Source organism: Canis aureus, chromosome 6 (assembly GCF_053574225.1).
Source record: "Canis aureus isolate CA01 chromosome 6, VMU_Caureus_v.1.0, whole genome shotgun sequence".
Taxonomy (NCBI): Eukaryota; Metazoa; Chordata; class Mammalia; order Carnivora; family Canidae; genus Canis; species Canis aureus.
The window spans coordinates 19,238,205-19,263,555 of record NC_135616.1 but is presented as its reverse complement, the minus strand read 5'-3'; the positions used below and the strand labels follow the sequence as shown (position 1 = coordinate 19,263,555).

At 40.3% G+C, this 25,351-nt stretch overlaps 1 protein-coding gene across 4 annotated transcripts in view; it reads left to right on the top strand.

Moving 5' to 3' along the window:
• Positions 1 to 25,351, top strand: part of CHST9 (carbohydrate sulfotransferase 9) — a 241,549-nt gene that overhangs the window by 185,588 nt on the left and 30,610 nt on the right. For all 4 annotated transcript variants that reach the window (XM_077900327.1, XM_077900325.1, XM_077900324.1 and 1 more), the window contains one exon: positions 20,754 to 20,791. In XM_077900327.1, the coding sequence (XP_077756453.1) occupies positions 20,754 to 20,791 (38 nt within the window). The remainder of the gene's footprint in view (positions 1 to 20,753; positions 20,792 to 25,351) is intronic.

Genomic DNA, 25,351 nt, shown 5'->3' with positions numbered 1-25,351 from the left:
ATATATACACACACACACACACCCAATTAAAAAGTTTTAAAAAAAGAAAGAAAGAAAGAAAGAAAGAAAGAAAGAAAGAAAGAAAGAAAAGAAAGAAAGAAAGAAAAGAAAAGAAAAGAAAGAAAAGAAACCTTTCATCTTAAGCTACTATGACTTGGTGATCATTTGTTATCACATCACCTGGCCTCATCTGACTGAGTCTCATTTGTTCATTGATGCATCCCAGGGACTAGAACAAAGCCTGGTGCACAGCAGATGCTCAGTAAGCATTTGCTGAGTGAATTTCTCTGTCCTTATTCACAAGTTTTTATATGGCGTGTCTTAAATTTAAACATACTAAAGCCAATAATATCTGGATACAGGATTCCACAAAGTGCTCTATGACCAATCCCTACAATATTCAACCCTAAGTACCTACTGTATGAGCTAAGTCTTTCTTAAGGGCCCAGAGAAATAAGCCACCACATCTGCCTTATTATAGTTAGAAGTCTAGTTGCAAGAACAGAACACGTAGACAATATCACAATTGCCACTATGTGGTAGTAGGTGACATCACAGGATTGTTTTGAGAATTCACAGATGGGGTCACCCACTAAGGATGAGGCTGGCAAGAGGTGGGAATGGCAGGCTACCCCAGCTGGGCCTTGAGGACTTGGACAAGCAGAAATAGAGCTAGGAAGAGAGTATCCTTGCCTAGAGGAGTAGCATCAATCACACACAAGCAGGAACAGATTCTGAAATTGTAGAAGATAGCATATACCACTCTGGTCAGAGGCCAGGCAGTAGAGCTCGACTGGCTCCATTAAAATCCTGGCTGTCTATGTGCTGGCTCCACAGCTTTAGACAAGTCAATTAACTTCTCTGGGCCTTGACAGCTCCATCTGTAAAATAAGAAGCATAGTAGTATCTGCGTCAGAGCATTGTCGTGAGGCCTAAGTGAGTTAATATATGTGTTAACATATATTATATGTGTTTAGAATCGTACCTGGCAGAGAGTAGGTGTCAATTTGGATAGAGGAGTTGAAAATTGTGCAGATTTCGCAGGATCTTGAATCCAAGAGGAAGAAATCTGTTGTTTCATTCTGTAGGCAAAAATGTTTTCCACTGGCAGTTCAAAAGTTTTTATCAGAAAGCTGTGGGTGGTTAATATTACAGCAGGGTGAGCAGGGGTTGAAAGGTGGAGGGCAGAGAGGCCCGTTTTTTTTTTTTAATAATAAATTTATTTTTTATTGGTGTTCAATTTGCCAACATACAGAATAACACCCAGTGCTCATCCCGTCAGGTGCCCCCCTCAGTGCCCGTCACCCATTCACCCCCACCCCCTGCCCTCCTCCCCTTCCCCCACCCCTAGTTCATTTCCCAGAGTTAGGAGTCTTCATATTCTGTCTCCCTTTCTGATATTTTCTACCCATTTCTTCTCCCTTCCCTTCTATTCCCTTTCACTATTATTTATATTCCCCAAATGAATGAGACCATATAATGTTTGTCCTTCTCCAATTGACTTACTTCACTCAGCATAATACCCTCCAGTTCCATCCACGTCGAAGCAAAGGGTGGGTATTTGTCATTTCTAATGGCTGAGTAATATTCCATTGTATACATAGACCACACCTTCTTTATCCATTCATCTTTTGATGGACACCGAGGATCCTTCCACAGTTTGGCTATTGTGGACATTGCTGCTAGAAACATCGGGGTGCAGGTGTCCCGACATTTCATTGCATCTGTATCAGAGAGGCCCATTTGGAGGCGGATTCAGTCATCTTGTTGTGAGAAACTGAAAGCACGTGCCACAGGACTGGCCACAGCATGGAGGAGGCGGATGTCAAAGGTGTCCTAGAGAAGGTGCCAGAGACCTCCTGACAGGCTGGCTAGGTAAGGAAAGAAAGAAGCCAGGCTGACCTGAAGGTTTTAGGGTCTGAGTGACTTCGAGATTTAATGATAGCACTGATCAAAATGAGGAAGGCCAGAGGGGAACAGATTTTAAGAGAAAGATAACAAACTCTGTTTTAGACTCTGAAGTGTCAAGGTCAAGCTGTTGAGAAAGAAATCAGATATGAGCTTAAGTAACTTAGAGCGATGCTCAAATGTCACTCGGAAACCTTCCCCAAATAGCTGATCTAAGATACCTCCCTCCTCCCTCTTGCTAAGTGTCACCACCATAATTTATTTTCTTCATGCCACTTCCTGGCACAATATGATATTCTATATTTGTTAATTTACCGATTATCTACCCTTGCCCCCGTCTATAATGTAAGCTCGGTAAGAACATGGACATTTTCGTTCTTATCCATTGCTCTGTCCTCAAAGTTGAGAGCAGTGGCTGGCTGCAGTCTTTCAAAAACGATTTTGTAGAATAAAACCATTTTCATTTGCAAAGCCAAATTGCCAAATATATATTATCAACCAGACGTCACCTTCTGCCTGCATAGAGGCTTTCATGCCTTTACATTATTTAGGAATTAATGGGGGTGAGGGAGAATAAAGAAGGAAGACTAGATAGTAAAGCATTAAAACACAAAGGTGCATGAATTCAATCAAGAATAGATAAATACTCAACAGAGTGGAGATGATCAGAGACTCAACTCCTTTACTTAAGCATTGCACCAAAATAAATTTCAAGCATGTCCAAGCTTAAGATAAGTCAAAAATAACAAATTGTAAAAGTACTGGAAGAAAATAGCTGACTTTTTAAAATAGCCGTGGATTAAGCAACACATTCTAAGAACAGCATGAAATGCATGTAGCACAGTAGAAAATTTAATCAGTTTACTTCACAAATAGTAAAAACATTCACACAAAATATATTTTCCGTGATCCAAGTTGAAAGACAGCGAAGAGTTAAAAATTCTTCAGAATTTGCACACAAATATCTAAATGAATTTGATGTGCAATAAGCTATTACAAATGAAAAGATGAGAAGTAGATGTGTGGAAAATGGACAGCTCTCAAAGATAATCACCAATGATTGGTAAACGTAAAAGTGTCAACCTCACTCATAATAGTTTTTGCGATTTTTTTTCTCACTTGCAATTTTTTGAATTCCAGTTAAATCCATGAGTTAGCAATGGCAATATGATTTCAAAGCTCAACAATGTTAACAGCTAGAGGATGTGGGAAAAACATACTGTCATACATGGTTAGCGGGGGATGTAAATTTGTGTAACTATATTCATAGTCCTTTAACGACCAGAATTTTACATTGACATACCCTTTGGCCAAGCAATTCAAACTCTAAGAATTTAACCTACAGAATAACCTATATGAGTACATAAAGATAAAAGAAAGTTCATTGACAAACTGGTTGTAAGTATGAAATTTCTAAACTGTTTGAAAGGTGACAGGTCTTCTATTCAGTAGAATACAATGCAATTATTAAAAATGACAGGGTGTATCTATATGGACCCTCAAAGAGAAGTTTAAAATGCGGGTTAAATGAAAGAAAAAACAGATGTAGCTACAGAGCACACATAGCATAGGAGCACTGATGTTCAAAAGCAAAAAGGGGCAGCTGGAGGACTCAGTCAGTTAAGCATCTGAATCTTGATCTCAGCTCAGGTCTTTTTTTAATTTAATTACAATTAATATATAATGTATTATTAGTTTCAGAGATAGAGGTAGTGATTCATTAGTCTTATATAACACCTAGTGCTCATTACATCACCTGCTCTCTTTAAGGTCCATCCCTCAATTATCCCATCTTTTCACTCACCTCCCCTCCAACAACCATCAGTTTGTTTCCTACAATTAAGAGTCTCTTATGGTTTGTCTTTCTCTCTCTCTCTCTCTCTCTCTGATTCACCTTGTTTTATTTTTTCCTCTCTTCCCTTATGATCCTCTGTTATGTCTCTTAAATTCCACATATGAGTGAGATCATACGATAACTGTCTTTCTCTGATTCACTTATTTCGCTTATCAGCTCAGGTCATGATCTCAGGGTTGTGAGTTCAGGCCCGACATTGAGCTCCACATTGGGCATGGAACCTACTTAAAAAAAAAATTAAAAGACAGATGTAAAAATCCTTGCATGTGCAACAAAACTTTCAGAATGTTGTACAAGAAGCTATTAATTGTGCTTCCCGCGGGGAGCAGGACTGGGAGTAAGGTGACACTTTTAATTTCCTCTTTGTACTTTCTTAATAGTGGAAATCTTTTCACAGGGAATATGACTACTTTTAGAATTTCATAAAAGAAGAAATAAAGCCCTCAACATTTAGTTCACACTATCCTTTTGACCTGTCCCCCCAACCAGTGTTTCTGGAGTGTTTGCTTGATTATTCCTGAGATTAAAATTATTTGACTCCTCAGGCTAGCCCAAGACATCTGCCAACTGGAGCATTAGATTATGTAGCATTCCAGAATCTTTTAAACTTGTACAGGAATTTCCATAAATCCTTCATAGAAAGGAAGAATTAAAGTCTTGTTTTCTTATCACCAATGATCACCAAAAAACTCACTAGGGAGAACCTAAACTTTTAAAATAATTCATGTGCCTCAAAATAGCCAACTGCCCTTCACCTGTTTAGTTGATACCAACTTAGGATCCTTTCCAGCATCACCAAGGGAGACTAGGAAATTGATAGGACAGCTGTGAAGACATCTTGCCATAACAGGAAGATTTGTGATTAATTCTTTGGAAGGCCAAACAGTTATAAACAACTATATATGTGTACATGTGTATGTCCATGCATGTGCGTGCAAATGGATGAGGATGTGTGAGGCCGAGCCAGATTCTAAACCAGTATCAGCATTTTATCAAGGATTCAGTTTAAATCAAGAAATACTAAGTACAGTATTTGTGTTCTTATCATGTTGTTTTAAAAGAATTTAAGGCAGGGAAATGAAATTTTTGAATCCCCAAAGTACTAGATTAAAATTCTTGCAATTTAAAATGGATGTAGATTTCTGTTTCAGAGTGTAAGACAAGACATAATTTTTCAAGGCTTTGACTCACTTTTGCTGTGCCTGATTTTTTCCAAGGGTTTAAAAGCAACTTCTTTAGGAGCACTTGGGTGGCTCAAATGGTTAAGCATCAGCCTTCAGCTCAGGTCATGATTTCCAGGTCCTGGGATCGACCCCTCACTGGGCTCCCTGCTCAGCGGGAGTCTGCTTCTCATCTCCCTTTGATTCTCCCCACTGCTCATTTTATCTTTATCTCTCTCTTTCTGTCTCAAATGAATAAATAAAATCTTTAAAATAATAAAAAATAAAAATAAATACAGGTGATCTCTTTAGAAAAATTGAAAGTATCCTATCCATTGCAGTTTAACTTTGATTTTTTTACAATAGTGGTCATAGAAATCATAGTTGTTATAAAGTATTTCATCTCTTAAGCTTACCAAAAAGTTCTTTTTTTAAAGATTTGTTTATTTTTAGAGCGAGAAAGTGAGCATGTGCCCATGAGTGGGAACAGGGACAGAGAGAGAGGATCTTTCCGTCCTGCGAAGGGAGGAGTCAGTCATAGGGCACCATCCCACAACCGATGAGGTCAAGACCTGAGCCAACGAAATCAGTCAAACCATCAGACACTCAACCAACTGAGCCACCCAGATGACCTTCCAAAAAATTTCTTATTAGGAATTATTAACAATTTGAATTTTCCTACATTAAGTGATCGGTTGGGTCCATCAGTTGGGAATGCTGGAGACTTTGGAAGGAACATAACAATTATTAAAAAGGATAAAGGCAGCATTATGAATAAATTTCAGATTTTTGCTAACAGACTGAAATAGATCATATACAGTTGTTCTGTTCTGGTTGCCAATCTCATCTCACTGATAGAGTCAGAATTCCAGCAGGGTTTTTTTTACCTTCATGTTCACTTCTTCAATATCCTTTCTTGTCCTGCTAGGAGATGTTTCCCACCTGAGTATCTGGCTAGTCCTACCAGCCGGCCACAAGCCTGTCTGATCCCTGTGAAGGTATTCAGCATCTGATGGTACTAACATAAGAGCTTGCTACCATTAACTTTCCAGGTACTTTGTACTGTAGTTGCAGGAGGTAAAGAGAAGAGTGAAGGTGGGCTAAGCTCTTCTAGGCCCTTGGCACACATTATTCATGCAACACCCGAAGTCATCCCATTATTTTCCACATCTCTGATTTGCATTCGTGGCTTAAAGATGTTAAATAACTTGCCTAAGGTGGCACAGCTAATGAGTGGCAGTGCTCAAACTTGAACTCAGATCTGTGCATGCCAAAGCCCATGCCACAGGCCAGGGTCAGATGAAAGGGCAAGCCAGATGGCCTGCTGCCCAGGGGTTCCGATCTATAAAAAGCCGGGAATGTTACTGGAGTAAATGAATAATATGTTGCCAGTTCACTCAGATTTCCATACACAAGTCCTCACATAGTTATCAACTGGTTGTACTCCCGGCAAACGACTGCTCTTGCAGGTGGAAATAACACTTTCCAGGCGCCACTCTGAGTTACTTCACACCAACCAGGTGAGCCTCCTCACCTGAGGCTCCAAGGCTTGTCACAGCTACAATTTTAAACCCAAATAATGCCTGGCCCAGTGCTATTAATTGGGAATGATTCTTCATATTAAGTTTTAAGTTGTTTTAAATAAGCTTCTCAAGAAGATGTTGACTTTGGACAATAAGTCATGAAATAAAGTCTTCAGAACGTGAAAAAAGAGGTGTGCCTCTTATTTTCCAGATGAAAGCTCCTGCCTTCTTGACTGGCCACTAGGCATGAAGACTTCCCCTCTTACATCTTTCCCTGCACATTCATCTGTTGGATCCCCTCTTTCTCCACGTGGTCACCTCATGCTCCCTCCATGTGCCATACAGTGAAGCACAGGTTCAGCCCTACACATGTCCTTTGGCTGTGTTCTAGAAGGGCAGCACTCAGAGCTGCTCCTTCTGCCACACAGGCTTCCATCCTCTTCCACATCACGTAGAAGGTGGTGTTACTAGTGTGGAAAGCACGTACATTTGTGTGGCAAGCAGACAAGGCTGCTGGAGGTGCAAGGGCCAAGGGTCTGGATCCCTGGGAGCTGCAGTTTGGGGGGAGTGGTCAGCGGTCAGGAACTTGGCATGGCTGTTTCCTCTTCTCTCTGCCCTCCTGAGAAGCTCAGCCATGAGAAACACTGGATTGTCCACTACTGTGATCTGGACCTAGCTTTGATTTTTCTCACTTATGCATCAAGAAAAAGAAAACACATATAAGTGATGTATACTAAGTAGGAAAAAGAAATTTGAAATTTGAAATGGTATTTGTTTCTGGAGGTTAAAAAAGAAAAGTGCCTTCTTTCCCTGCCTGCATTCGCAGGAATGCATGATTGTCCTTTGCAGAGGTGCTGACCACAAAAGCCTCCCAGCCCCCTGTCTAGGACAGGTGCAAACAGACCGAAACAGACCCAAGCAGAAGCAGCCAGGCCTTTCTAGGCACCAGTCCAGGAACCAGATGGGTGGTTGAGAACGAACGTACACTCTGTATAACCAATATCTTGGGAAGGCAGTTAACGGAAACATACAAGACAAGAGCTGCCTCTAAGTAAATCTATAAATTTTCGCACTAATTTCTTAATTAGTGGCTAAATTAAAAGTGAGCAATGGAATAAAGGACATGATATGGATTTAGATGTGTTCTTCAATTTTTTTCTGCTTGTATTATGAAATAAGTGACACACATCACTGTATAAGTTATACGGCATATGGCTTGATTTACATATATTGTGAAATGATTATTACCATAGGTTCAGGTACCATCCATCATCTCATATAGAGACAGCAAGAACAAAAGAAAGAAGAAAAAGTGTTTCTCCTGTGATGAGAACTTTAGGATTTACTCTTCTAACAGCTTTCCTGTATATAATACAGCAGAGTTAACTGTAGTCATCATCTCGTACGGTACATCACAGTACTTGTTTATCTTATAACTGGCAGTTTATACCTTTTGACTGACCACCTTTCTCCAGTCATCCCACCCCAACCACCAGCACCATCTATCTCTGGTAGCCACATGTCTGATCTTTTTTCTATGACTTTTCTTTTTTTTTTTTTTTTTTTTTTTAGATTCCACATAGAAGTTAAGATCATACAGTATTTGTCTTTCTCTCTTCTCCAGTGTTCTTAAAACTTTAGAACTTGAGTAAATGTTCTAAAACTTTTACTACAGTTTGTGTTAGCTACATCAAGATCTCAGTTCTGCTTAAATATTCTCATGTTAAATGAAGTTTATTATTTCTCTCTAAATATATTTAAAATTTTCTTCTTATAAGACCAGGATTTGGCTGCCCTGGCTATAAATGCTTGGGTTGCATATAATCATTTCCACTATCCTTCTTATAATTGTAATAAGAGATACTGTACATAATGAAAGTGGCTACATTTATTGAGCACCTACTATGTGCCAGGCATTGTGCTAATTATGATACAAGCATTATGTCATTCATTCCTCATGAAAACCTCATGAGGTAGGTATTGTTCAGATAATCCCCATTTTAGAGAAACAAGGTTTAGAAACAAGGGTTAGAGATGCTAAGTAAATTGTTCGAGATTACACAGGTGTGTGCTGGAACTCGTATATGTCTGACACCCACGTCTGTGCTCTTAATCACGACTTTCTACCATTACAGAATATTCTTTAAGTTGCAATAAGTGTATACATTTGAAGAGACACATAAGGAGTTGTTTCACTTATTTTTTTTAATGCTCTTTAAAAATACAAGCTTGAATCTGTGCCGCCCAGCACCCTAGGGCTCCGTGAAGTTATTCTATTTGAACAGCTGGGGGAGCTTGAAGGCAGCTAATCTTTTCATTCTCTGAGTTCTCAAAAAATCGACCCAAATGGCTTGGTAATGAGCACCAGCATTAGCTTTTATGACTAGTCCCAGTAATGATTTACCAGGCTGCAGACTTCTAGAAGCTTGAAGATACTGCCAGGCTTAACTAAAGTTGTACAGCTGGAGGAAGATAAGATGTAGAAATAGACTCAGTGTCTGTGGTGTCCCAGGAAGTGGGAGAGGAGTCTATCTTTAAGTAATGTATTGAGAGACGGTCAAATACTTAAAGGGAGCCAACATGACGCAGCAGAGAACACTGTGTGGAGACGTAGATTGATAGCATCATATTTTGGATATGAAAAGTATTTATGTGATTCAAAGGTCATGACTCTATTAAAATGTGTTCTCAGAGAGGTCTTATTCCCGAACATATTCTCTTCCACCCGACTCACCCACACCCTTCCCTGTAAGGAAGTATTTTCAGTAGTCTCTGGTTTGCTCCCTCTATGGTTCTTTTGCAAATGTACCCATATAGATATATTCATGTTCTATCTCAGAGAGATTTTCCATCCTATGTTTTTATAAATAAGTAGTTTTCTACTGTGTGGGTGTACTTATAGTTATTTCTTTAAAAAAATATATTATTTATTTATTCATAAGAGACGTAGAGAGAGCAGAGACATAGGCAGAGGGAGAAGCAGGCTCCCTGAGGGAAGCCTGATGTGGGACTCAATCCCAGGACCCCGGGATCACAGCCTGAGCCAAAGGCCGACGCTCAACCACTGAGCCACCCAGGTACCCCCTTATAGTTGTTTCTAATGGTTTATTTGTTGTCTTTTGTTACTTTTTGTAATGCTGTCATGAACACCCATGTGCATATACTTTTTATATTGCACAGGTATATCTTCAAGGACAGATCTAGAAATAGGAGTCAAAAGGTTGACACAGGGCAAATTGTTAAGACATTTTGTTAGATGTTGACAAATTCTCCTCTCAAGGGGTTGTCATTGTGTCCTACTGCCAGCAATGAAGACTGGATCCTTCCTGACTTGTTAACGTCCTTGATATCACACCCTTGTCAAATTTCTTATACCTTTCTGACCACTCTCTTTATCTTTCTGAGCACCTCTTCCTCTGATCACATCTAACCCCATTTCTTCTCATTCTAGACGTCTCTTCCCTAAAAGTCCCACAGATATTTAAAACACCTATAAATCAGAATGCATTATCTTACACTCTAAAACTGCTCCTTGGACGGCATCACCATCCAAGTGGACACCAACCCTGGAAACTGCTAACTATCCTGATTTCTCCCTTTCACTACTCTGTCAAATAGTTACCTTAACCTGCTGCACCTTTCAGGAATAGGTCCTTCTTCTACATCCCAACACCACTTGCTTTTCCTCGGGACCTCCTTGTCTCTCTCCAAGGGCCCTGAAATGGTGTCCTCACTTGTCCTCTGCCTCTACCCCAGTCCTTCTGAAAATCATCTCAATATAATGGCCATGATGAGATTTTTATGGATTTTAAATGTCTTGCTTATAGTCAAGGGCATTGAATTAACTTTCTATGATCATTGCTGAATAGCTCATTCTTAAAACTGATCTAGATTTTGGAAATGCTCTGATGTGTGTGAAAGAAATCTCAGGTAGCAATGAGAAGTATTCACAGGCTACTTTCTGAAAGGGACTTTTCCTAGGTCAGTGTTGTTACAGAATAAACATAATATATCTGGTTATTTGAGAACCAGCATTATGCTGTTATAACTAGTTTTTATATAGCAAGTATTCTCTAACAGACATAGAAGAAAATCTCTATAAAGTAGCAAATTTAAACAAAGTCAAGAAGAAGGGACTTTCTGGTTATATAAGATTGTAATTGATGATTCAAACTACCAAAATATTATTGATCCTAACATGATGGAACGGCAAGACAGTGGGAGGAAATAAATTAGCATCTCAAGTTCTTATGTATACTATTTACTGTTTTAAATGTAAGAATTATATTGATGTGACCACTCACTATGGCACTCTAGCAGAATTAATATTATTTGCCTGTACCATAAAACTCTAAAGGTTTATGTCTTCTGTTCTCTCAAGGAAAAAGAAAGAATGAGAGATTTATTTTTTCTAAAGATTCTATTTATTCATGAGAGAGACAGAGCGAGAGAGGCAGAGACATAGGCAGAGGGAGAAGCAGGCTCCATGCAGGGAGCCCGACGTGGGACTTGATCCTGGGTCTCCAGGATCGCGCCCTGAGCCAAAGGCATATGGTCAACCGCTGAGCCACCCAGGCATCCCAGAATGAGAGATATAAAATAAAAAAAAAATCATATAAAAATTCATGTATAAAATGGTTTAGGGATTTTTGAGGGTAAGTGCCTTGTTCAAATTATTACTTTCACAGCACCAACCAAACTTAACCAGAGATATAAATTTTCCAAAAGGAAGGAAAAATAACAAAAAATTATTCTGTCACCATTGAGAAACAGAATAATAAACATGTTTTCCTAAGTAAAAACAAAAAAAAAAAAAAAACAAAAAAAGATGAGCTTTAAAACCCTAAAATCTTTTCTTACAAAAAGCAAGAAGCCAGCTTTGAGTCAAATAATTATTAAATAACTTCCCCCTAATTAATTTTAATGATGTAAGTCTCAGATGAAAGAAGAATTCACTGGGGTACAGCCATAGATCATGTTGAGCTTCATGATTTCCACCATTTCCTGGGTATCAAAAAAGGATTCCCACCATAGAATTGACTTATGACACCTCCCTCTGCTCTCCTACTCTCCTCCCCATCCCCAACCCCTCACTCTTCACCCCCACCCCTGGGCTAGGAGGGGTGATGAGGAGATACTTAGGAACTCTGAAATGTAAAAAAACAAACAAAAAACAAATGACAAAATTCCCCAAATGCCAAAAAATATGCAAATTATTAGGGAAATGAAATAAAAATATAAAAATCATGCATCTATCCCCTCTGGTTCATATTGTACAGGACAATGTCTTGTAGGTTGATACTGGGAAAATGATGCCACATGGAGCCACCTAAAAGCTGCCCATTTACACCTGGTTTCTGTTGCCTGAACCACAGACCCACCGCATGCCACAGCGTGACCCCAGATCATACAGAGGGACCACTGAAAAAAACCATAGCCTTCACCTTTCTCTCCACAGAAACCGTAACCTACACTATCCTAACAAACTCTCTAGAGATATGTTTACATCATGTACAAAGAGCTGCAAGATTGACAACAATTATAGCACATTAACAATCCTTTCAGCTAGTGCTAACCTTAAGTGAGCAAGTGTTGATGTATGGAAAAGAGGTAATTGAGAAAAGATCCATATATGCTGTCTGAAGTTTCCAGTACCCTGAAAGTTCAGTAAGAATTAACCAGTGTTCCAGTTTAGTATTGCTCTTTAAAAAAAAAAAATCTTGTTTGGCTTAAAATCTTGTTTGAATTTGAAAGAAAAATTTTTCTTTAAGTGCACCTCACCAATGGTCAGTGATTTAATCAATCATAGCTATGCAGTGCAGTCTCCATTAAAAAAAAAAAAAAAAAAAAAAAGAACAGAGTTCAGAGAAATTCTGAGTTGGTGAGTTGGTGAACAGTGCAGATTCAGGGAGAGTAGTGTGTCCAGAAAGCGTGCAAACTCCAACCCCCTTCCCACGTACTGTGCCCTGTGTGTCTTCCATCGAGCTATTCCTAAGTGATATCCTTTTACAATAAGCCAGTAATCCAATAAATATAAAGGACCAACATTATATCTTCTCATTTATTTGGGGAATATAAATAATAGTGAAAGGGAATAGAAGGGAAGGGAGAAGAAATGGGTAGGAAATATCAGAAAGGGAGACAGAACATAAAGACTCCTAACTCTGGAAAACGAACTAGGGGTGGGGAAGGGGAGGAGGGCCGGGGGTGGGGGTGAATGGATGACCGGCACTGAGGGGGGCACTTGACGGGATGAGCACTGGGTGTTATTCTGTATGTTGGCAAATTGAACGCCAATAAAAAATAAATTTATTATTAAAAAAAAAAATATATATATATATATATATAATATTTCTTAGTTCTGTGAACCTCTCCAGCAAATTAAACTCAAGAAGGCAAGAAGGGGGTTATTGGCACCTTCCATCTATAGCTGGTCAGTCAAAAGCACAGAGGACCATCTAGACTAACAACTGGCATCTAAAGTGGGGGGCAAGGGGTAGTCTTGTAGAGCTGAGCCCTTAATATATGGGATCTGACACTCTTTTCAGGTAGATGGTGTCAAAACCGAGTTAAAGTTGTGAGATACCCAGGCAGCATTCATGAAGAACTAAGTTAATTATTTGGTGTTAAAGAAAAAACACTCATTGGACGGGTGTCAGAAGTCATAGCCTTTGATTCGGACCCAGGACCAGTGAGAACATAGGCTCTGAAACCAGACTTCTAACTTGCTGGTCCCTGATAGTAAATCTGAGTATTAGCTTAGTTTAGCCTAGAGACAGTGTCTCTTCATATTGGCTGCAGATGAGGTAAACATTGAATTCCATTACCTGAGGAGACATCAAACCACTCAAATACAAATACAACTGTTTCCCAAAGTAATTTGGTATTTATTTCCCTCCCTCTGCTGTAAGATGAGTCTCTCATCCTGAAGCTTCCCATCAGCTCTCCGCAGAAGGTTGCCTGATACTGAGTTCTTTCCTGAACTCACCTTGCGCCTCCCCTAGGATGTCTTACTGGCATTTTAACTTCACCAGCACCGAACTGAGCTGATGATCCCACCTCCACCATTACTCACCAAATTTTCTCCTTTAAACTGGCTCTGTTTCCTTGTTTCCACTTCTGCATGAAGCACATCTTCTCCCAAGTAACTTAAGCTAAAGATCTTGGTTAATTTTGAGCACTGAGTAAGGTATAGAATGTTGAATCATTCATTGTACTTATAGATCGGAAATTAATATAATACTATTTGTTAATTATACTTGGATTAAAAAAATTGAAAATAAAAAAATACACACAAAGCAAGAACAAAAAAGTTCTAAAGGAATCTTTAATTCCTTTCTTCCCGCTGTCCCACTGCCCCAGCACCCCCGTCTGAATTTTTACGTCCACTCTACTCACCAAGTGTGTCACATTCACCTTCATTCTTACCCCACCCCCTTTCTCAAGCCATAGCACTTAGATTAATTTTTAAACAGTTTTAAACAATTTCTGACTCAAAAATCTTCTAGAGCTCCCTGATGAAACAAATGTCAAAATCTCTCCCTAAGTATTTAGGGCCCTCTGTGACATTGGTTTATTACGCAGATTTCTGCCTTGCCCCTTACTCCTCACTCATTTACAGACTCCACTGAAGTCAAGGCAACGGTTTACTACTCCCTGTACATGCCCCGTGCACTTCCTGGTTCTGTGCTTTTGCTCATGCTTTTCCTTCTGGGTAAAATTCCTTTCCTCCATCCTGCTTCTGGAGCTGTCCTACCCAGATCAAATGCTGTCTCCTCCATGAGGCATGCCCAGGTTCCCCTTCCAAACATGACCTCTTCTCTTTTTTCAGGGAGCCAATTCTATGGAAATGTTCCATTTCCTTCATTCTTTTTAGAGCCAAAGAACGTAAGTAACTAGAAACAAACTTAGAAACCATCTGTACTTGAAACATTGTCATTATGTGCCAAAGACAAAGACTAGAAGAGTAAAGTTATTTGCTAAGTACTGTACAACTTGATAGTGGCAAAGCCCAGACCAGAAAAGCCCGAAAGCGAATCCATCACCATTGCTACTATATCAGAATTTAAATACTCTGATCTGAATCCTTATACAATTTACTAATAACCCCCTACAGCTCTGTGCTTTCACGTGGTTGCCGTTTTGTGTGCTCATCTTGCTTCCTCAACTTTACTTCTGTGCCTCCAGCACACCGAGCATATTGTCCAGAATAGATGCTCATTAATATATATTGCTGTAGGATCAAATGAATGAATTTTGCTAGAGTCAAAGCATCTCTAGGCTTGGGATAGTCTGAAAATCCTATGGCCTGAAGACTGGCTATTGAGAGCTCGTTATTTACTTAACCAATATTTTTTGAATAGATCAAATTACATATTTAACTCATAAAATTTGAAAATTTAATTGAATACCCCAAATATGTTTCGAGACAAGAAAGAGAAACCAATGTTAATGCATCTGTCTCTTAGGCCGAACTAAATTCGCTTTGATACTTGATCGTTAATTCAAACTCAAATTATTTATTCCTGAACTGTGACTATAGCCACATCAAACACTTTCTAAGTGAGCTAAAAATAAATAATAGCAATCTAATTTTTCAGCTGGTACCATAAAATGTATCTAGGTACTTTCCTGCCAGCCTCACACGCATGCTTACATGACCCAACCCACACTACACCCACAATCCCTTTGCACCACAGGTATCTTTGAAAAATGGATTACTGTAGCTCCAAAGGGAAATTCTCTGGTGGTGGTGAAGAATTAAGTCATTCATTATTATGACAATTAACTTGTTCTTTCTATTGTCATTGTTATTTAAAGTCCCCATCATGGGATCCCTGGGTGGCGCAGCGGTTTGGCGCCTGCCTTTGGCCCAGGGCGCGATCCTGGAGACCCAGGATCGAATCCCACATCGGGCTCCCGGTGCATGGAGCCTGCTTCTCCCTCTGCCTGTGTCTCTGCCTCTCTCTCTCTCTCTCTCTCTGTGACTATCATAAATAAATTAAAAAAAAAATTAAAAAAAAAAATTAAAGTCCCCATCAGTGGGTGCCTGACTTTTTCTTCAGTAGTTATAAACATTGAATGCTGATGTTTAAAGTATCGAGAGATCAAGGTAGTAGCTATATATGACTACCTCAGGATCCCTCTTTCCAGATAGCTCTCAGTGGGGGATATAAAGCAATTGATAGCACGCTTTGGGACAAAGTAGAGAGATAACATGTCTACACTATATATATTGGTACATGGTCTTAGTAGCCATCTGTCACAGAAACAGACTGACTTCAACCAACAGATTACACCAAACTCATTTTCTAGACAAAGAAACTGAGGCTTGACAGGAAAGGAAGTATCAGCCCAGAGAGAGGGGATCATGAGCTCCCGTAATTCACTTAGCCTGTAGGTTCCTGCACCCCTCATCCTTTTTCCTCTCACTAGTTTCAGGGCATTGTTCCTTCAGTTTGCACTAAGTTGGTTGGAGGTAGGCACCATAGGTTTGATTGATACAGCAATTTGCATCTCAAGGCATCGCTCGATAAATACGGTGCAATGAAAGGCCACTCTCTCACAAACCAATTTCCCCCTCTGGGCTGACTTTAGAAGCTCATTGATGTCACTTCCTTCCTCAGTCAGCAAGTGAATTTTCTTTAATTCTCAAGACCAGCTGTCCATGCTGTCAACAGAAAGTTATTAAAATTCCTTTAAAGTGAATAAAAATAGCCTAAAAGCAAATGTACTTGGAAACAGGAAAGAATCAGTATGCAAAGTCCACAAACCTCTGAGCAAAATAATGTTGATCCAACCAGAGATTTCAAACATTGTATATTCAAGATGCTAGGAAAAATAATTAAAAGATGCTAAACCACATACTTCTTAATCTTTTATTAGCAAAGGCTTATGCAGTTACAATTTATCCCCTAAATTCCATTCCTCTTTTTCAAATATGATTTGAATAAACTTGGGAATGACTTAGGTTTTCCTTAAGTGGGATTCCCTCCTTTTTTCTTGCATCTGCCAGGGAACATTTACATCTCCACCAGCCTAAGACTATCCGTAAGCAGGAGGAAAAAAAAATTATCAGTAGCCGCAATCATAACCACTAGGGCCACAAAATAATTGTATAATTATATATTTCAATTCATTGGAGTTTTAATAGCTCAAAGGAGGAGATGATTTTTCTTACATTTAAATAACTGTAACTCACAGAAATGGTCTGGTTTCTGAGTCGCTGTGATTCTCAAGCAACTGAATGACCTCAGTAACTACAAGCCTGCCCTGTTACCTTCAGAATCAGCCCTTGGGTTACCTTCTCAGTCCCCCAGCACAGCACCTACCTTGTTGTCTGAGCTGTACTGACCTGGTATCTAAGTCCACCCAAAACATGGATATGTTTCCTGCCACTTTTAACCACCAGCGGTCACCTGCCTCTTCCTCATTTGGACAGATGACACAAATCCTGGACTCACTCTGACCCTTTGCCAAGGAAACCTGTATCCAACCTGTCTTGTCATCTCAAGACATGGCCCAGGTTTGTGTCTTGGGATCCTCCCTGTAGTCGGGGCTCTCACAAGTGTATCACTCTTATAGTTCGGGAGGTCAGACATCCAAAATGTTTCACTAGACTAGGATAAAGGTATGGCTAGACTGCAAACTTTCAGGAGGCTTGAGGGAGAAGCCACTTCTTTCTCTTTCCCAAATCTAGAGACTGCCCACCTTCCCGGCTCGTGGCCTCTTCCAGCCACTGTATCACTCTGACCCTTGCTTCCATGGTCACACCCTCTTTCCCCTGCCTCTGATTCTCCTACCTCTGTCTTGTAAGGATCCTTGTGATGACATGGGGTGCATCCAAGTAATCCTGGATAATCTCCCCATCTTGAGACCCTTAACTTAATCACACCTGCAAAGTCCCTTTGCTATGTAAGGTACCACGTTCACAGGTTTCAGAGATAGGATGTGGACATTTGGGGAGGGTTCATTATTCTATTTACCGTAATTGCCATGGCAGTTTTCATAACCTACAGATATCTTCATTTTAATTATGGGGACAAGCCCATAGAGCTCACTTAATAACTTCTCTTTAAATTCTGTTCCTTTTTCCACTGTGCATTTGGTAACACCACTCTCCACAAGTTCCCCTAGCTGAACATGTCGAGGTTGCCCTTGCTCCCTGCTCCTGTACTTGCCACATTCAGTCAGTCTCCAGAACCTACCTCAGAAAGGCTACCAGCTCCAGGCATCCCTCCATCTCTGTTTTCCCTTTTGGGCTGAGACCTTCACCACTCCTGCCTGAGCACTGCAGATGCTTATTGCTCTCTCTGCCACCTATTGCCCGCTCACCGTCACCCCATTCTCCACACCATCACCAAAGTCATCTTTCTCAACCATGGCTTTGGTCGCCTCACTCTGCTGCTGACAAACCTCCACTGGCCTCCACAGCCTGAAAAGCTCTTCTCAGCCTCACCTCAAGCCAACAATGGGCCAACGCTGTTCTCTTCCCACACCCCACATTTCACACTTGCTCTGGTATATGCTTCCACTCTATAAGCCACTCAGAAAATCTCAAGATTTATCCAAAATACACCCTCTTTTTGCTTCTGAGACTGTTCTTCCTGTCACAACTCCTTGGAATGCCCTTCGCTTATCCTTTGCCTGCAAGATGCATACATACTTCATTCTAATCCTCACAGATCAGGAGAAGGGTAGATATTATGAACTCTTTGTTATAGATGGCCAGACAGCCAGGGCATTAGTTACCTGGCCCCAAATCAAACATCCAGTAAATGGCAGGGCTGTAACTAGATACCAGGTTGTTGTCTGCTGCATTTGCTAGAGTCCAGTGGGCTCCTACATTATTAGATGATGATGATTTGATTGTGTGGGCTCTCATTTTTCTCTTGAATTCCTTCAGATTTGCCTTGGTTCCTAAGGGGAAAAAAACTAAGGTTTTGTAGTGCTGCCGTCACCCCAGGATCCCCTCCAGCCTATTCTGCAGTTAGCAACAAGCATTGAGTGCTCTTTTAAAAATGCACATTTGACCACACCGTTCCAATGTCCCTACCCCCACCCAGGCCTAAATCTCCTTAATAACTGACTTCCCACTACTCTTGTAATGATCACACGTCTCCCAGAAGTGGTCTACGTCACACCATATTACACCACACAACCCCACCCTTATTTCTTCACTCTGACCATGATGGCTTCTTTTCCATGCCTTGGACCCCTTACCCTCCCCCTTGTCACATGGCTTTGCACATGCTCTTCCTTCTGCTGGATGCTGTCTGTCCTCTTCTAGGCAGTACTGGTGGTCTAATTCGAAAGGCCAAGCTTTTTCCACAAATTATGTTACCTCTTCTTTAAACATTCTACTTATTATCCAACAAAAAAAAATATTTTAAAATGTATAAGCTCATTGGGCAATACTATTAAAAAAAGGAAATTGGTTCTTATTATCTGAAGACTCCAAGATTGCCCCCAGGCATTTTGTAACAGTGGCACGATAGCCCACTCTTAACACTGTCATTCCATTTTTTATGCTCTTTATACTTTTGCTGTATTTCATATAACACCTTGCCTGGTACTGAATACTTAGTAAAATGGGTTGATCAATCGATTGGTAAATATCAGGTATTCATTACCTGTCTTAAAAAAAAAAAAACAGCTTGGCAGTTTGTTAAACAACTAAACCTGCAACTACCATACAACCCAGTAATTGCACTTTTGGACAATTATCCCAAAGAAATAAAGACTTGCACTCACAAAAAAAAAAAAAAAAAAAAATCCTTTGTGCAAATTTTCTTTAAAGATTTTATTTATTTATTTATGAGAGATACAGAGAAAGAGGCAGAGACATAGGCAGAGGGAGAAGCAGACTCCCTGTAGGGAGCCTGATGCAGGACTCGATCCTAGGACCCCAGGATCACAACCTGAGCCAAAGGCAGATGCTCAATCACTGGGTCACCCAGGTATCTCCATTTATGTAAATGTTGGCAGAAGTTTATTCATAATATCTAGAAACTACCCAGCTGCCCTTCAGTGGGCAAATGGTTAAACACACCTTGGTACATCCATACCATGGAATACTACTCAGCCATGAAAAGCAATAAATGCCCAAGAATACACGGGGCAGCATGGATGAATCTCTGGAAAATGAGAAAAACCTATCTCAGAGGTTATAAAATGGATGATTCCATTTACATAACATTCTTGAAATGGTAAAATGATAGAAATGGAGAAGAGATTAGTGATTGCCTGAGGCTAAGAAGAGGGGGGTGGGAGGAAATAGGTGTGACTCTAAAAGTACAGTATGAAGGATCCCTGTGGTGATGGACATGCTCTATATTCTGATCATGTCAATGTCAGCATCCTGGTTGTGATACTGTGCTTTTAATCTTCCAGATGTCACCACTGGGGAGGACTGAGTAAAGGGTACACAGGATCTGTCTGTATTATTTCCTAAAAATGCCAGTGACTGCACAATTATCTTGTTTAAAATTTTAAAAAGACACATTTAATTAAGTATATATCATATCAAGATGTTCACAAGCACATAGTAACTGTAGTGCCACAAAATTTCTTCTTTTCCCCTCTTTCTCATTTGTTGGTTTGTTGATCATTTATTATTAACAAGGATTTTTGTTCCTTCTATTTAAGATACATACAACATTAATCACTTTCAGGATGTTTTCACTACAAAGCTTTATTATTTTAGTGTCTTTATTCTTTATATCCCCATTATCTTTCATACTTTACTCTGTTTTTTTTTTTGTCCTGACCAAGACACCTTTTATAAAACTGTTGGTTTTCACTTTAATCTCTGCAGCACCATAACAACAAAGTATAATAATGTCTTTATTATCTACATGAGTAAGAAAAAAGCTTTTTAAAGTAGCATTTCTGCCACCTGCCACGGTAGAGCTCTTTGTCTAGTCCTCAGGGTTCCATGAACTCCGTGTTGGTATTGTACTTGAACAGGTTGTCATTGTTTGGAAACTTTTAACTGGCAGTTGTTCAAGTTTTTATCTGGTCTTCTCTTCATTTCTCTGCCAAAGATTCATGGGTTCTTCTGGTATCACCCTTATTGGATTTCTACTTCATTCTCTATCATCTTTGCCTAATGTGATTTATTTAGAATTTGGCTGTTTCTTCTCCCAGTTATCGGAGTGATTGTAAAGGTCTATATCACAATACAAGTGTATGCACAGAGAGCCTATGACTGCTTTGGAATTTTTAGTGAGAACAGAGCAGGATCAGTACTGCATTTTATTCATTTTCACACTTTAATGTCACATTTATTTTTGCTTTCTCTTTCAGTGACTAGAGAAAAAATCCAAGAACAAATCACCGACCAGGTATTTCCTCACTTCTCATAAATTGTGATGTACAATTATGCTCTAGATGTTAATTGTCAAGCCTTTGTAAATATGGAAAAAAAAAAGGTTTCACTAATTATTAGGTATGAGCAATATACATGCTGTTGGTTCTGAGAACAAATAAATTGGTCATCTATGGATGACCATGTGCTTTGTCTCCCCACCTCATCCCTTCCCTCCAACACCCACTGAAGGAAACAGTGGAGAAGTAAGACTGCCAGTTCTGATTGATGAGCATTCCTCTGAACGTATCATGACTTCTGCATTGGCTACAAATAGATAATTTTATCTATTTTTCCTTTAACTAAAGTGATTCTCCTATGTGACTTTCCCGAGTTTTAATTTGCCCAGCTGAAAGTCATTGCCTCCCAAACAGTTTAGAGTGGAACCCCCAGCAGTAGAAACATACAAGTTGGCTTTCCATTCTGGTATTTGACTTCTATGCAGAATTAGATAACATCTTCCTGTCTGCTTCACTGTTTTCTTACCCAATCTCTCAGGTAATCTTCAGACTTCTTTTTATTTGCTGGTACATGGAGTCACTCCATGTAGCAAGGGAATTTCCATGAAACCAAGAGATGCCTTCACCAAACCCTGTCTTGCCCTAGTCCACCTCCTCCTTCCATAGACCAGAGAGGCTGTCGTTCCCAAGGCTGCCTCTGTCACTAGACTCAGGGAAAACAGCATCATTCTCATACTCCACCCACAAACATGCACCTCTATGACTTTTTTTTTTTCATTCTACCCTGGCCTAAATTATAACTCACCCTTGCCAAGGAGAAGAGTGGTAAGTCTACTTTTAAACCAGTCAAGGATACATTTTCCAAAGTCTTCTAATGCCCTCCCAAGTAAGTTCCAATTCTAGTCTTGTCATTCCACCCAAATTAAGTTCTAGCTTTCCCTAATCTGTGCCAGATGCCCTGTTACTCATCAAGCTCTAAAAATAGCTCATTAGGCTAATGTATGACACCGCCAGTTCAGTTGGCAAAATTTAATGCCAGTCAGGTACCATTTTGCTTTTGCATATAATTGGAAATGTCGACTCATAGTAGCAGCCATCTTAATACTTGAAAATGCTGTCATTGTGCAATGACAGAATCAGTTAGCTGTTTCACATAGTTTATTTGCTTTTCGAGCTTCATTTCTTGATCACCATGTTTTCAATTATTTGTATGTGCTCAAGTGGTTTGGTAAGGCTGAGCAACAGTTAACCGGTAAAGTTTATTGCTACCATTTTTATTTATTTAAGTCACATAGGGAATACTTTTTCTTATAAAGAGACCTGTTTTCTTTATTAAGTTAACAAGTTAAAGCAATTGACCAAGACATATATTAAGGCCACCTCTTATGGGCAGACTTTCATTTCCTTTATTTTCCATCTTTTAACATTTGGCTAAACTAACAGTATGTGGACACCAAAATAGAACACCAAATATTTACTTGTAATCTGAAACATTGATTTGTTGCCAGATGAAATCATAATGGTTTCCAGTCCCAATAAAAGAGTGAAATTCTTTAGACTTTAACATAATAAGGAAGGGTCTTAGTATATTCATTACATAAGGAAGAATCTTAAATATATTTGTTATACAGTCATTCTCAGGACAGTCATTGTTCAATCAGTATCTGCAGCTGGTATTTCTAATTTTACAATAGAATTTCGATTCTTCTCCCAAGTGGAAAAGAGCTCTCCACTCTGAAGAATGCACTGACAATACAATCCAAAAAGGTACCTTACACTTCTAATTTATCTAATTTGGGAAAAGAACCAAGACATGGAGTAACATCCCTTCTTTAAATCAGCCTGCCAAAATTTGACTTTTAAAAAACAAATTTGAAAACTCACTTTGGATAATCAATACAGCGTTCCTTATCAGAAAAGAATGTAAAATAGAGCACTGTTGAGCATTAATCTTTGCCCCTAAATCCTTCCCACTAGGCACTATAGATTGTGTAATTAAATTGAAATTGAAAATCGAGTCCCCCCCCCCCCCCATTAAGCAAGCTACGAGTTGCACACCAATGTGAGAAATCAGGGCTGGAGTGAATGGAAAGCTCCAGCCTCCTGGCCAATAGCCAGCATGCATTTTTAGCCGGACGGCAATTTTACCACACCTGAGCTCTGAGAACAAACAACTATTTGAGTTCTCTGGAGGGAATGCTGGATTCTTTCCTGTGTAATTCACTGGGGAAATTAGTATGCTTTTTTAAAGTAACTTGTTAACGCAGCTTGTTTACGAGAAGAGGACAAAAATGAGCAGTGAACCGCTTGGCAGCTTATGTCCCAGAATGGGATGAAAGCATGACCCATTTTTTCAGCTGTCTCTTTGGCAGTTCAGTGCTGCAACAATTTCCTCTCTGAAAAATGTTCCTTCTAGAGATGAAATCTCCTGTAGGTTTTCTGAATAATTTTTACGATGGGAGATTAAGGATAATACCTTAAAATGCTACCCCAAAATACCTTCGAAACCGAGGTAGAGAATGGTCAGTACAGAATGGGAATACTGTACATAAAACCTTTTAACTTCAACTTGGAAACTGCCTTCTTCTATAGTAGGCAGGTGAAATCTGTAGTAAATTAGTGCCTTCCATGGATGCCTTTTTGTAGAGTAGATGATTGAAAACCATCGTGAATTAATACTTTGTTTCTACAAGACTAGGTGACAAAGAGGGGCTCCATCTCTTGTGCAGAGGGTGTGCACGTAGGGGAGAACATTCTCGCTCAGGCACTGGCTGGGACAAAGGCTTGCCTTCACTGAATGCCCAGTTCAGAGAGAGCCAGCACTGTTGACGTGCTATCAAAGCTGTGCGTTCGTTCCTAGGGCTTGGTAACAAACCACCACAGACTAGGTATGTTCAAACAACAGAAATTGTCTCAGTTCTGGAGGCTAGAAGCCCAAAATCCAGTGGTCAACAGAGCCATGCTCCCCCCCAAGACCTGCAGGAAAGGATCCCTCTGTGCCTCATCCTGAGTGCTGGTGGCAGCCAGAGGTCCTTGGCATTGCTTACTTACAGCTTCCATTTCTGACTGTTGGCTAGTGGCATCCTCCCTACATGTCTCTCTTTTTTTTTAAGATTTATTTTATTTGGAGTGCTGGGTGGCTTATTCGGTTAAGCATCTGCCTTCGGCTCTTGTGATGATCCCGGTGTCCTGGGATCCAGCCCTGTGTTGGACTAACTGCTCAGTAGGGAGTCTGCTTCTCCCTCTTCTGCTCCCCCTGCTTGTGTGCGCGCTCTCTCTCTCTCAAATAAATAAAATCTTAAAGAAAAGGATTTATCTTATTTATCTGAGTGAGAGAGAGCAAGTTGGAGGAGGGGCAGAGGGAGAGAATCTTCAAGCTGACTCGCCACTGAGAACAGAGCCAGACTTGGGGGGTGGATGTCAGGACCTCAAGATCATGACCTGAGCCAAAACTAAGAGTTAGATGCTTAACCAACCGAGCCACCAGGTGCCCCATCATTTCTCTTCTTGTAAGGACACCAGCCAGGTGGAACTAGGGCCCATCCTAACCATCTCATCTTAACTTCATGACATCTGCAAATACCCTCTTTCCAAATAAGGTCTGACAGTTATCAAGAGTTAGGACTTGGACATACCTGTTTGGGGGCACAATTCAACCATAAAAAGCTAGGGACCTCTGATCCTTTAACACCATCTCTCCCCCTGACCACTAAGCACTTCTGATGTAATCTCCTATCACCCCTCCATCCAGCTCCTCCCATGCCCAGCCCACAGGCCCTGCTTCCTCTGGGCCCTCATCTTGTTTGCTCCATGAGGCTCTCCTGCCTCCATCCACAATCTTCCATTCTGCTCCTCTTTGCTTTCTTTTTTTTTTTAATTTTTTACTTATTTATGATAGTCACAGAGAGAGAGAGAGAGAGGCAGAGAGAGGCAGAGACACAGGCAGAGGGAGAAGCAGGCCCCATGCACCGGGAGCCCAACGTGGGATTCAATCCCGGGTCTCCAGGATCATGCGCTGGGCCAAAGGCAGGCGCTAAACTGCTGCGCCACCCAGGGTTCCCTCCTCTTTGCTTTCTAAAATACCAACCATCTGTATCCCTCCTCTGCTGCAAAACAAAAATCAAACAGAAACAGCTTCCCCATGTTTAGCAGTGATTATGACCCCACCTGTGCTTTATACTCACACATGGAGCTTTGTGAGCACAAACCCAGAGACTGCACTCCTACCCCAAGCCAAGAAATGCTTGGTCAGTAGTTGGGTTCTGACCTAGCACAACACTTAGACCAGGCCAAAAGGGGTCATATGCTTTAGATAGTCCCCGACATCACCAATGCAGAAATGCAAAGACATTTTTTTCTTTTGAGTTTCACGCTTTAAAGTTTGATAGTGGAGCACACATAAAATATGGGAGCAGGACAGATCAGCTGAATTGGGCCCTCTCATCAAGTGGGATAGGATCGGGCTGAGAGATTAAAAAAATCAGCCTGCGCCCTTTGAAACCAAGGAAGGAACTGCTACAGCTTCCAGGTAACCACCCTACATCCTCTGAAGTAGGCGGATGTGGAGGCAGACAGTG